At 41.8% G+C, this 12,737-nt stretch overlaps 1 protein-coding gene across 1 annotated transcript; it reads right to left on the bottom strand.

Annotated features, from left to right (window-relative positions):
• Positions 1 to 1,767: 1,767 nt before the first annotated feature.
• Positions 1,768 to 5,217, bottom strand: pim1 (Pim-1 proto-oncogene, serine/threonine kinase). The gene is made up of 6 exons (XM_021567007.2): positions 4,794 to 5,217; positions 4,475 to 4,581; positions 4,292 to 4,342; positions 3,814 to 4,180; positions 3,232 to 3,408; positions 1,768 to 3,123 (listed from the first exon to the last, which is right to left on the bottom strand). The coding sequence occupies exons 1-6, from the start codon at positions 4,873 to 4,875 to the stop codon at positions 2,942 to 2,944; spliced, it is 966 nt and encodes a 321-aa protein (XP_021422682.2). The 5' UTR covers positions 4,876 to 5,217; the 3' UTR covers positions 1,768 to 2,941.
• Positions 5,218 to 12,737: the final 7,520 nt, after the last annotated feature.

Raw genomic sequence — 12,737 nt, 5'->3', positions numbered from 1 at the left:
CCACCCGATGTCACAGGAAGGCCAAAAAGATCATCATGGACAACAACCACCCGAGCCACCGCCTGTTCATCCCGCTATCATCCAGAAGGCGAGGTCAGTACAGGTGCATCAAAGCAGGGACCGAGAGACTGAAAAACAGCTTCTATCTCAAGGCCATCAGACTGTTAAACAGCCATCACTAACATTGAGTGGCTGCTGCCAACATACTGACTCAAATCTCTAGCCACTTTAATAAAACAAAAATGGGATGTAATAAATATATCACTAGTCACTTTAAACAATGCCACTTTATATAATGTTTACATACCCTACATTACTCATCTCATATGTATATACTGTACTCTATACCATCTACTGCATCTTGTCTATGCCGTTCAGCCCTCGCTCATCCATATATTTATTGGCTATGCCGTTCGGCCATTGCTCATCCATATATTTATTGCCTATGCCTTTCTGCCATCACTCATCCATATATTTATTGCCTATGCCGTTCGGCCATCGCTCATCCATATATTTACATGTACATATTCTTATTCATTCCTTTACACTTGTGTGTGTATAAGGTAGTTGTTGTGAAATTGTTGGATTACTTGTTAGATATTACTGCACGTTCGGAACTAGAAGCACAAGCATTTCGCTACACTCGCATTAACAACTGCTAACCATGTGTATGTGACCAATAAAATTTGATTTGATTTAATACCCAGCCATAGTACAGTGAGTATTTACAGTAATAAACAGCCCACATGGTCATACAGGTCCTCTCAATGGGCTCTGGACACATACTTAGCCATATACTGTATAAAGCCAATCAGGTATAGTGAGCAAAAATAGGCGGAGGATTAGAGGCTTGGGGACCATGAACCCCATGGCGGGTGTGTGTCCTGGCGAGAGAAGAGGGGTCAGGTTGGCCAAGCTGGGGCCTGGGGAGAGGAGGGGGTAGGTTGGCCATGCTGGGGCCAGGGGAGAGAGGAGGGGCAGGTTGCTAAGCTGGGGCCTGGCGAGGGAAGAAGGGCCAGGTTAGCCAAGCTGGGGCCTGGGGAGAGACGAGGGGGCAGGTGGCCAAGCTGGGGCCTGGCGAGGGAAGAGGGGCCAGGTTGGCCAAGCTGGGGCCTGGGGAGAGAAGAGGGGCCAGGTTAGCCAAGCTGGGACCTGACGAGAGGACCACATGCTGAGCCATCTCTGCTCAAGGAAGTAAGATGAGTGCAAGCCTTGCTATTTGTATTTGAGTACCTGCTAAATAAACAGACCATTTTGTCACACATTTTGGCTATCTTTAGGTTGTCTCTATTGTTGTACAAACACTACAGCTGGAGACTTCTAGAACTGTAAAATACCAGCTACTTTGCCTTCTGAGATGAGAGGAAGGTTCTGACACCAACAGATTTGCAGACTGAGGCCAGGATCCCCCTGCGGTGTAATCACCTCTTATTAAACGTACCCTGCTTTCTAGATAAACCTATAAGAGCATAATTAAAGTTTATTAGCTGGTCTTACCAAGAGACTGCAATGTAATCTGGACCATGTCTCCTTTGCCATATGGTAATGATCTACACCCCCCTTCTGCTTACACATGAAAGAGAGTTGAGCTATGTCAACTCTTGAGCAAGTGCTCGGGTGGTGGCAACTTCTGTTGCTATTCATTCATGCCAATCTAATACAAATGTGAAATATGATTTTAATACATTCCCTAGTTTGTGTTTGGATTTGACTTCCCAGGCTCATGGTAGAAAGGATCTATTGGAAATAAAACCAGTGAGACAAAAGTCAAGGTAAAAAAAAAAGATTTATTGAGAAACGTATAAAAATATTTTTAACAATTTACAATTTGGATGAAAAAAACAAAACAAGCCACAATCATACAACTAGAGGTGAAAACAAGTTGATGCATGTAACAGTCATTTCATCCCCATCAGACAAATACAGTAACAACAAATGTCCATCAGTAGACGTTCAATGTTACATTAAAATGGAAGTGCTTTGAAGGTTATTTACACATATACACGTCTGCTCAGAAGATTTTAAACCATAAATATGGTCAAAATACATTTAAATAATCTGTGGGCCCTTCAACAACCGTGGAATGAAATATACAGCCAAAATTCTCTTAAAATAAATAAATAATTCCACGTAGCTCGAGTGAAAGAAAAAAACCCACAAATAAATATTCACAATGGCCTCAATGCTAGCCTGTTATGCAAAAGACAGAGACATGTTTACACATAAACAAAAGAGCAGGACATTTAGTGTTTCAGTGTGGTGCTTTGCATTTCAGTGTGCATTAACATCTGGATGAGTGGTAACTGTGTGGACAGGAGTTAAAAGCTCAGAGGTGGATGCAGGAAAGTGAGGTAAGTTTTCAGGTTCTTGTTTGCACCATGTGAGGTTGTCTTGTTGCTGTCGACATTGTAATATGGCATAGGCTTTACTGATCTATGCCTATGAGATAGGAAATAAAGCCTTGTAAAGTATTATTTTATTCAAGTATTTCCAGGGTCCCAACAATCTGACTCACAACCAAAGGCATTTAGATCTGCTTCCTCTGACTCCCACTCATCAGTGAGCAACAACAGAGTACAGTGGCTGGTTGGTAGCTAGTTATGTAACAAAGACTGTCCACGCCTTCAGTAGAACAATCACATGGGTAGGGATGGACTTTTTTCTGGTGAACATAATCTCACGCCACAGCCAATATTATAGAGCAAGTCCTTCGTAAGGGTGAGAATAGCTTTCGCTATTACAAGTAGCTATTAAGGACTTTGGTTTTCATGGAGTCCAAAAGCTGTGTGAACAGGTGGGGTCTGGCCACAAGAGAAAGAGGGAGAGAGATTTAACAAGAGTCATCTGTAACTTCCTTCTGTATAACATATGTTGTGTTTCAGTGTACGGCCACATCAGTCCTCTGGGTGTACCACTAGTCTCTGTCAGTGCAGCCATGCCGTCACTGGGCCACCACGGTGGTGAAGGCAGCAGGCTCAGGGCTGATGCTGTGCAGTCGGATCTCGTTGCTCTGCTCTGCAGAGGACACTGTGCTCTGCATCCACGGGTGATTGATGATGTCCTCAAACGATGGCCTCTCAGCAGGTCTCAGGGACAAGCACAACTTGATCAACTGCTGGCACTCTGTAAGAACAATGGGGATAACGGTCAGTCGGTTCTTAGACTGGACACACAATGACTAACATTCCACTGGTTTAGGTTTGAGGTTTTGTTCCAGTTATTGGGGCTCACCTGTGGAGATTCTTCGTCTGAAGAGCACCTGGCCTCGTACAATCTCCTCGTCCTGTTCGAAGGGGATATCTCCACACACCATGTCATACAGCAGGACACCCAGAGACCAAACTGTGGCTGACCGCCCATGGTACCGATGGTATTTAATCCATTCTGGTGGGCTGTACACTCTAGTACCTGTGGATATAAAGAATAAGAATGATAGTTAGATTCAATGGGGTGTCTATTTCTACAAATAGGATGTTTTATTTTATTTTTAATCAGACCTTTATTTAACTAGGAACACATGCAATAGAATCTGTTCAAAAATTGACAAGTAAAAAAAAAAAAAAAGATTGGGGAAACATTTAATAATTTGTGATATTATGGATTAAAATATTATAAAACAATAGCTGCACCTCCTATTGGGGCCAGGTGACAGTGAGCATGACAGGTGTGCGTGGGAGGAGAGTCAGGTGACAATGTTTACAAACTTTGAGTTGTAAAAATACACGTTTCCTCCAAAGGGTGGCGCTCAAAGCAACACATTCGGTAACCCACTAAAATGGGCTACGGTTAAAGTCTATCAACCGGTATGCTTACCGTCGAAGTCGGTGTAAACAGTGTCTTTGAGCAATGCCCCGGATCCAAAGTCAATAAGATTAATTTCGCCCGTCCGAAGATCGATGAGGATATTTTCGTCCTTGATGTCCCTGTGTACAACCCCACAGTTGTGGCAGTGTCGCACCGCTTCAAGAACCTGACGGAAAAAGTTCTTTGCCAGCTCCTCTGGTAAGGCGCCCTTCTCAGTGATGAAATCAAACAAGTCCTTGCCGTTCTCCGGTCGTTCCATGACAATAATAAAGCTGTCAGGTCGCTCGTACCAGTCCAGCATCTTTATTACCCCCCGAGCCCCATTTCCAACTTTCTTCAAGAGTAGAATCTCCATAGGGACGCGAGAGCCATTGGGCTGAAAACAAAATAGAAATATGTTTAATTTCTGGAGACAATAGTACAACATATGATTAACAACTATCCCTTTAGTTAACTTGTTAAAATGCACAACCATAAGAATCCTTACCATCTCTCCCCAATCCGAGACCCGATCCTTGGCCACATGTTTGACAGCAACCTGTGTGAAAGAAAAACAATCTAACATGAAATTACATGAGCAAACATGCAACAACAAAAAAAAAATGCATCGATTAACGGACTTGGATGTATATCACGTTAAAAAAGTTCAAATAATGCGAAAGATACTAACCAGTGCTCCATCTGAAATTGTCGTGCCTGAATAGACTGTGCCAAACCCGCCGCTTCCCAGCACAGCGCCGACCTGGTAAACCTTTTCAAATGGCTCCCTCTCCTTCCCTGTGATTATAGATGTACACACGGTTAATACAACGCTTCAAACTAGTGCAATGTGACATGGCTGAATGCAAAGCATCGAAATAACAGAAAAGGAAAACGATGAATTAAAATACAATAACATTGTTGTGAGCCCAGCTAGATATAGCAGCTGGTTAGTAAAGCGAACATTTAACGTTAGCTAGCTATAGCGAACAACAAAAGCTTAATCTAACCTTGGTGAATTTGAAGCTGGATTTTCGCCGGCATATCAACGGTGGAGATATGAGCGAATGAGTTTAATTTCGACAACAGCATTCCTGTAATCCACGAAATGTGTGATTTATTCTACAAATATTCCGTCGTGGGATACAGTTCCACTATCGGGCGTGTGATCCACGTTGTTGTAGCTGGGGGGGAAAATGCGTCAGGAATGCTCTCTAATCCGGATCTCATGAAGACTCGTATTTGATCCTTGACCATAAATGCTTCGGTATCCAGTGAGTAGAAATAACGACTAGCCCAATGATTAAAAAATGACTATTAACAACCTCAATAGTTGTAAACAGTAAGTCAAATTAAAAGAAAACCAGCTCCTAATACGTTTTAGTCGCAAAGACACCGGCTCCTTGGATTTGAGTAAGGGCAGCGGAAGGACAAATATATATCTATAGTAAATGGGAGTAGCCACAAGGTCCATCGTCATTCTTTTCTCCGCCCACCAGTCATTCTCCACCAATAGTAATTATTATAGACGATCCAAACACACGTCAATCACAGAATTAGAAGAAAGAAAAGCCTAACCGGCTAGACTAGACGTGGCGGGAATTAAAACGCGGCAAAATAAATACTTTTTTTTACTGCACTTCGGAAGGAAATACAAATAGAATATCTACATGGGCAAACTACCCCCTCTCCTTGCATGCGAGATGTAGTCTGCACGGGAATGTATGGAGGGTTACTGTTACGGAGTTCTTATGTTGCATGCTTCATTCAGGCTTTGACGCAACATAGTTTTATAAGAACATTATTTTGTTGTTATACTATCAACTGTTGTTTACATTATACTACATATCCTTTACCCCAAAAAGGCTATGCCAGAGTTGGTTTAGCCTATATGCATTATGGAATATAGTGTGATCCTAATGCAATTTTATGCAGCGAGATTTCAGTATATTTTTTGTCTTCTGTCGCAGGGATATAATGTAGCTAATTCTGTATCAGTTCATCAAGAACTTGGGTCTATTGTATTAACCCCACAATATGCTATAGCCTATTATTTTCACTTCAGGACAATGCAGTGTATTGCCTATTCGAGGGGAGAACTAACCTATAGTTTTTATTTGAATTGGCGAACAATAGTAGTCTACTCGACACTAAAGCGCTATGTATAATAGCCGCATACCATACATTCTTTCAAATTGGGTGGCCTCGTTTTTAGTTGGTTGCAGGATGTGGGAAACTCGAGATAAAAGACATCCATTTACCCCCCCCCCCCCAGCCTTCTTTTCCCGCGCAATACTTCATTGTTTGAACGCCCTCCTCCTCTCTCCCTCTCTCTCTCTCTCTCTCTCTCTCTCTCTCTCTCTGAGTTATGGTTTGTTTGGCTATTCAATGTCATGGTTGACTATATTAATGATACTATCAGGCTTTGACATGTAAAACTTTATCTGCAACATATTTGGTCATTTTGTGCCATATTGTCATTGAGTAATAGCCCAAGGAAAAGCTCCTCAAACAAAGAAACCACTTTTAAATATAACATCAAATAGGCTATATATACAGGTAACTGCCAAAATAAAGGAAACAATTTTTTTTATTTGTTTTACCTTTATTTAACCTGGCAAGTCAGGGGTGGCACAACAGATTTTCACCTTGTCAGCTCAAGGAATTGATCTTGCAACCTTCCAGTTACTAGTCCAATGCTCTAACCACTAGGCTACCTGCTGCCCCCAGTGTGTGTTTTAATAGGGTGTTGGGCCACCATGAGCCAGAACAGCTACAATACACTTTGGCATAGATTCTTCAAGTGCCTGGAACTCTATTGGAGGGATGTGACACCATTCTTCCATGATAAATTCCATAATTTTGTATTGTTTTGATGGTGGTGGGTGGGAACATCATCATATATACTGGCATAGCCATGGTAGCCAAAATAATAGCCTGCCCAGATTTTATACATGACCCTAAGCATGATGGGATGTTAATAGTTTAATTAACTCAGGAACCACACCTCTGTGGAAGCACCTGCTTCCAATATACGTTGTATTCCTCATTTACTCAAGTGTTTCCATTATATTAGCAGTTACCTGTATATATTTATACATTTTCATTTGCTAGTTGTTTTTTTTTACAAAGAGGGAAGAAACAAATGTGCATACATTGCATTGTAAAAAATAGTAATTATGTAATGACACTGGTACAGTGTTTAGGCTACTCCTTTGTTTATCAATGCAAAGCATTGATGCGATCCATTCATCAATACACTGGACTGCATACAAAGTTTTGTTTATCCACAAAGGAATTTTTAGAACAGTTTATTTCTGCTTATGGAATGTGCAATAACGTCGAACACATAGGCCTTTCTAGGCCTACTACCTGATAAGGATCTCATATGTGTTACAACCTTTATACACTTTTGGTGTAGGCCTACACTGTCCAGGCGACAGGTCAGAGGGCAGGGACTTTAATCTTATTTCATAGTAAATTGGCCAGGGGATGCGTTAAAGAGTGTGAACAGGGGTGTGACAAATGAGCTGCAGGAGAGCAATGAAATGCCAGTGTAAGGTCCGCACTTCTCAGTGACGATACTAAGGTGCCCGATCAGCAAAGTTCGAGTGACAGCAACATAGTTCCCCATCTGTCCACGGCGGCACTGTCTTTTATTAGCTGCACTTGGAAGCATGCATTATTCCAGCTGCCCAGTCCAATCATCTAACTCAATTCCCTTCACATCACCCGGCGTTGGGTGCCATTTGACAACATTCCATTCACAAACCTGCTCTGATATTAGCCCTGAAAGTGACAGCTTTCTCACCTCCGTAGGTCACTCTGGGCCAGACACTCCTCCTATCACTCCTCTGTGGAATAGGCCTACAGTACGAGTCCTCTACCTACTGGTTTGATAGTTAGCAAACAAGAAACAACTTCAAGAAACGTTGCTTCCTTTTTTGGTCCAATGGAAAGATCACAATTTGAATATTTCTCAATGTATTTTTTTTGTGTTTGTGAATATTTGTATTTGGCCTTGTTCTGTAATTTCCTCTTCATGCAAAATAGATGCCGCAAACCAAAATAGTGCCAAATCGTCCAGTTTAGTTGTACCATGACTCCAGAGCAGGAACCTTTGGCTTTGTTCTGCCCTGCGCTCCACCCTCAGACATTCTAATGACATTTCCTGCATGACACAAGAAAAAGTGTTTGCAGTAACTGTCTGCTGTAACTGGATGAGTTGACTGAAATACTGACCGATATGTCCAGGGTGATGTCTTGAGATGTTGCTTCAATAAATCCAAATAATTTTCCATCCTCATGATGCCAACTATTTTGTGAAGTGCACCAGTCCCTCCTGCAGCAAAGCACCCCCACAACATGATGCTGCCACCCCCGTGCTTCACGGTTCTTCAGCTTGCAAGCCTCCCCCTTGTTCTTCCAAACATAACGATGGTCATTATGGCCAAACAGTTCTATTTTTGTTTCATCACACCAGAGGACATTTCTCCAAAAAGTTCAATCTTTGTCCCCATTTGCAGTTGCAAACCATAGCAGCAGTGGCTTCTTCCTTGCTGAGCGGCCTTTCAGGTTATGTTTATATAGGACTCGTTTTATTGTGGATATAGGCACTTTTGTACCTTTTTCCTCCAGCATCTTCACAAGGTCCTTTGCTGTTGTTCTGGGATTGATTAGCATTTTTCGCACCAAAGTACGTTCATCTCTAGGAGACAGAATGCGTCTCCTTCCTGAGCGGTATGACGGTTGCGTGGTCCCATTTATTTTCTGAGCTCTTGCCTGATTTCTTTTGATTTTCCCATGATGTCAAGCAAAGAGGCACTGAGTTTGAAGGTAGGCCTTGAAATACATCCACAGGTACACCTCCAATTAACTCAAATGATGGCAATTAGCCTATTACTACAGGAACAAGCTTCTAAAGCCATGACATCATTTTCTGGAATTTTCCAAGCTGTTTAAAGGCACAGTCAACTTAGTGTATGTAAACTTCTGACCCACTGGAATTGTGATACAGTGAATTATAAGTGAAATGATCTGTCTGTAAATAATTGTTGGAAAAATTACTTGTGTCATGCACAAAGTAGATATTCTAACTGAGTAGCCAAAACTATTGTTTGTTAACAAGAAATTTGTGGAGTGGTTGAAAAACAAATTTTAATGACTCCAACATAAGTGTTTGTTAACTTACGACTTCAACTGTATATAGCTTACCCGCTCCATAGCATGCTGATCTATCCATTGGTGAGGTAATTTAATGTCGAGCTAAATATAAAAAACCTTTTAAATTCCAGAGGTTTAAAAAGGAACAGAAAATAACAACATAAACCCTAACTTTGTTTTGGTTCGAACCGGTTGAAATGTAATTTTTCATGGTCGTAAGAGTTGAAAGAAACTGAAAAAAGAACGGTTCTGTTCCGTATGAAACAATTGGAAAATAATTTTGGTTCCAACCCCTGGTAGAAAATGAACCTATCTGGCACGAAAGGCCAGCGAAATGTAGACTTTCAAACATCGCATGGTACAGATTTTGGACCCGAATAACTGTAGAAATTGCTGTATTGGCTGACCAGGGCCCAAAATCCATAGACACACTCAAGCAAAAAAAATGTACTCTTCCTGTTACACTATCCCACATATAGATGTAGTAATGTACACAGACTTAAGGGTAAAACAAATGTTTCTAACAAAATAGTGTTTTTTATACACAAGTGCAAACTTCACGGAGTAGGCCATTCAAGGAGCTGATGTGACGTCGTCGACCTCCCTTGCTTGAGGAACAATGGAGGAGCAATAGAGAACAAAAGAGGAAAGGTCCAACCCCCTCCCACTTGTGCTTTGTCATGAGGATACCTGGACCACCTATTGAGATGTGCCTTTTGTTAAGCAAATCAGGTGCTAAATGAGCTGAAAAGGAGACTGGAGTAGGACTTTAGATTCCATCCCTGCTTGACAAAGATTACCCTACAATTAGGGGAGGGTCATAAAGCTGCCATTTGTCTCAGCAGGGGGAACAACTCAAGCCCAGAACAACAAACGCAGCATGCATCCAGTCCATTGGGCTGCAGAAAACATGCCAGTAATGTTTTTACATTTTTTATTTATTTAACCTTTATTTAACTAGGTAAGTCAGTTAAGAACCAATTCTTATTTACACCAGCCAAACCCAGACAACGCTGGACCGAATTGTACACCGCTCTATGGGACTCCCAATGGGACTCACGGCCAGATGTGATACAGCCTGGATTTGAACCAGGGTGTCTGTAGTGATGCCTCTAGCACTGAGATACAGTGCCTTAGAACGCTGCGCCACTCTGTATTAATTAGAAGTAATATCAAGAAGAAGAAACGTTTCGATTGGCTCTGGCTTTCTGAACATGACATCTCATTTCCCTTATTCCAATTCTGAAACTATAACCCTGCAAGCTTACTTTTCTATGAGTGTGATCACCAAAACTGACTCATTAGTTTTAAAGTTGTCAACAACATGTTTTCCCTCTTCTCTCATTCTGAAAAAAAAAATGTGTGATGAGAAAGATGGAATCAGCAGCAATGTCCCCTTAAGACAGAGGACCAGGAAGTCACCTACCCATCCAGCCCACCACGCCACACACTGTCTTTTCTCTGAAATACCTCCCAACAAGGAGGTGAGCAGAACGTCGTTTTTTTGGAGTTGTTTAAAAGGATGAGGGTTTGGTGTGTAGTCTGAGCACCTCCATCATCAGGTAAGATAATCGCAATTGTCCTTGTCTATTGGTTGGGGGTTTATGCTGCCTAGTCGGTGTTCGGTCAATTGTGATAAACAAACAAAATGTTTCAGCGATCGCCAGCGCTTGGCTTTGCACCAATCACAGCATGGTCCTTCCTTCTCCTCTGGCTGTGGGGGTCATGGCAAGGGAAGAGAAGAGGTTTTCTGGAATGTGGTTGAATTAGGGATGCGAGGAATGTGCTGAACTAGAGAGAAGGTACTCCTTCCCACGGAGTTTAAAGAGGCTAGGGGGATGGGTTTGTATAAACAACTGTCCTGTGACAAACAACAGTATAAATAACACTGTGGTGACCATAGAAACACAAATATATATATATTTTTTATTTAACTGGGCAAGTCAGTTAAGAACAAGTTCTTATTTACAATGTCGGCCTACCCTGGACGCCACTGGGTCAATTGTGCGCCACCCTATAGGACTCCCAATCACAGCCAGATGTGATACAGCCTGGATTGGAATCAGGGACTGTAGTGACACCTCTTGCACTGAGATGCAGTGCCTTAGACCACTGCACCACTCTGGAGCCCAATTAGAATACGTGTTGCATAATTTAATAGGATCTCTATGGTAGTGACACATTAAACCGTTGTCACAAACTCCAACAAGCCCCCTTGTAGAGTTTATTAGGAAATGTCTACTCTTTCTATTTGCCTTTTCTTTACGTTAGAACAACTCTTCTCAATCCATCTGTGTGACTGTTAAGTTTTTGTTTCTCCCCTCCCCCGATGTTTACAGTTGATTTCCATGCTGCCAGAGCTGTCGTGGGGTTTTCCCAGGCCTAGTCTACTTCTCCATGTTCAGTTTGAAAACATCCTTGTGTAGTGGTGATGTCATGGCCTAAAAACCGCCCGCAACCATGGGAAATCCCACACCAGGAAGTTCAGACAATGTTTTGACTTGATTATTAAAGCAGAGCACCATAGCCGTTTTGACAGAACAATTCAGATTCCCATGCATAGACAACAAAGTGATCTGCTTGGGAAATGAAACAGCATGGAATTAATTCGCAGCATTCTATTTGTAACTTTTAACATACATTAATATTTGGTGTATTGTTCATTTTCAATGTGTCAAAGTACATTCAAAATATTTTCCCTATAGATTCCAACGTATATTTGTGTATGTGTGTGTGTGTTTTGTTGTGTACTATGTTCCATCTCCTCTTCTCCCTGGTAGTTCGGTTAACCTTTAAATAGCTGGCAGAAAACCCTCCATCTCCTCTTCTCCCTGGTTGTTCTGTTAACCTCAAATAGATGGCAGAAACCCTCCATCTCCTCTTCTCCCTGGTAGTTGGGTTAACCTTAAATAGATGGCAGAAAACCCTCCATCTCCTCTTCTCCCTGGTAGTTGGGTTAACCTTAAATAGATGGCAGAAAACCCTCCATCTCCTCTTCTCCCTGGTAGTTGGGTTAACCTTAAATAGCTGTCAGAAAACCCTCCATCTCCTCTTCTCCCTGGTTGTTCTGTTAACCTCAAATAGATGGCAGAAAACCCTCCATCTCCTGGGCCTGCGTCTGACTGGTTTCTTTCCCTCACCAGACGTGGATAAAGAAAGACATGCTCTGGGCCTACTCACACACCGTCCCACCCTCCTCCATTCCCACGCCTGAATAGGGCAGAGGAGCCATGGGTTGAGCAGGACGATTAGTCTGCTCACCCTGTGGGCAGGGTGTGAGTTCAAGGACCACATTCTCAACCAGTATCTGTCTAATGATTACATCCTGTTGCCACCATATCAAAAGAAGCTTCTTCTTCGTGACTCTTTTTTGGTTTTCCCTCTTTCTGAATGGACTGAGATGTAAAAAAAACATTATTTGTGTGGTTACATATTTTTTTTAATGAACAAGTCCGTATTATGGCAATAATAGCTCAAATAAGCAAAGAGAAATGACAGTCCATCATTACATTAAGACAATGACTGATGATTTCTTTGTCAGTGGGCAAACGTACAAAATCAGCAGGGGATCAAACACTTTTTTCCCTCACTGTACATAATATGACATTTGAAACGTCGTTATTATTTTGGAACTTTAGTGAGTGTAATGTTTACTGTACATTTTTTATGGTTTATTTCACTTTGGTTTATTATCTATTTCACTTGCTTTGTCAATGTTAACACATGTTCCCCATGCCAATAAAGCCCCTTGAATTGAATTGAATTGAATTGAAAGAGAGATAGTCAAAGAG

Source organism: Oncorhynchus mykiss, chromosome 16 (assembly GCF_013265735.2).
Source record: "Oncorhynchus mykiss isolate Arlee chromosome 16, USDA_OmykA_1.1, whole genome shotgun sequence".
Taxonomy (NCBI): domain Eukaryota; kingdom Metazoa; phylum Chordata; class Actinopteri; order Salmoniformes; family Salmonidae; genus Oncorhynchus; species Oncorhynchus mykiss.
This window is presented reverse-complemented; position numbering and strand designations above follow the sequence as displayed.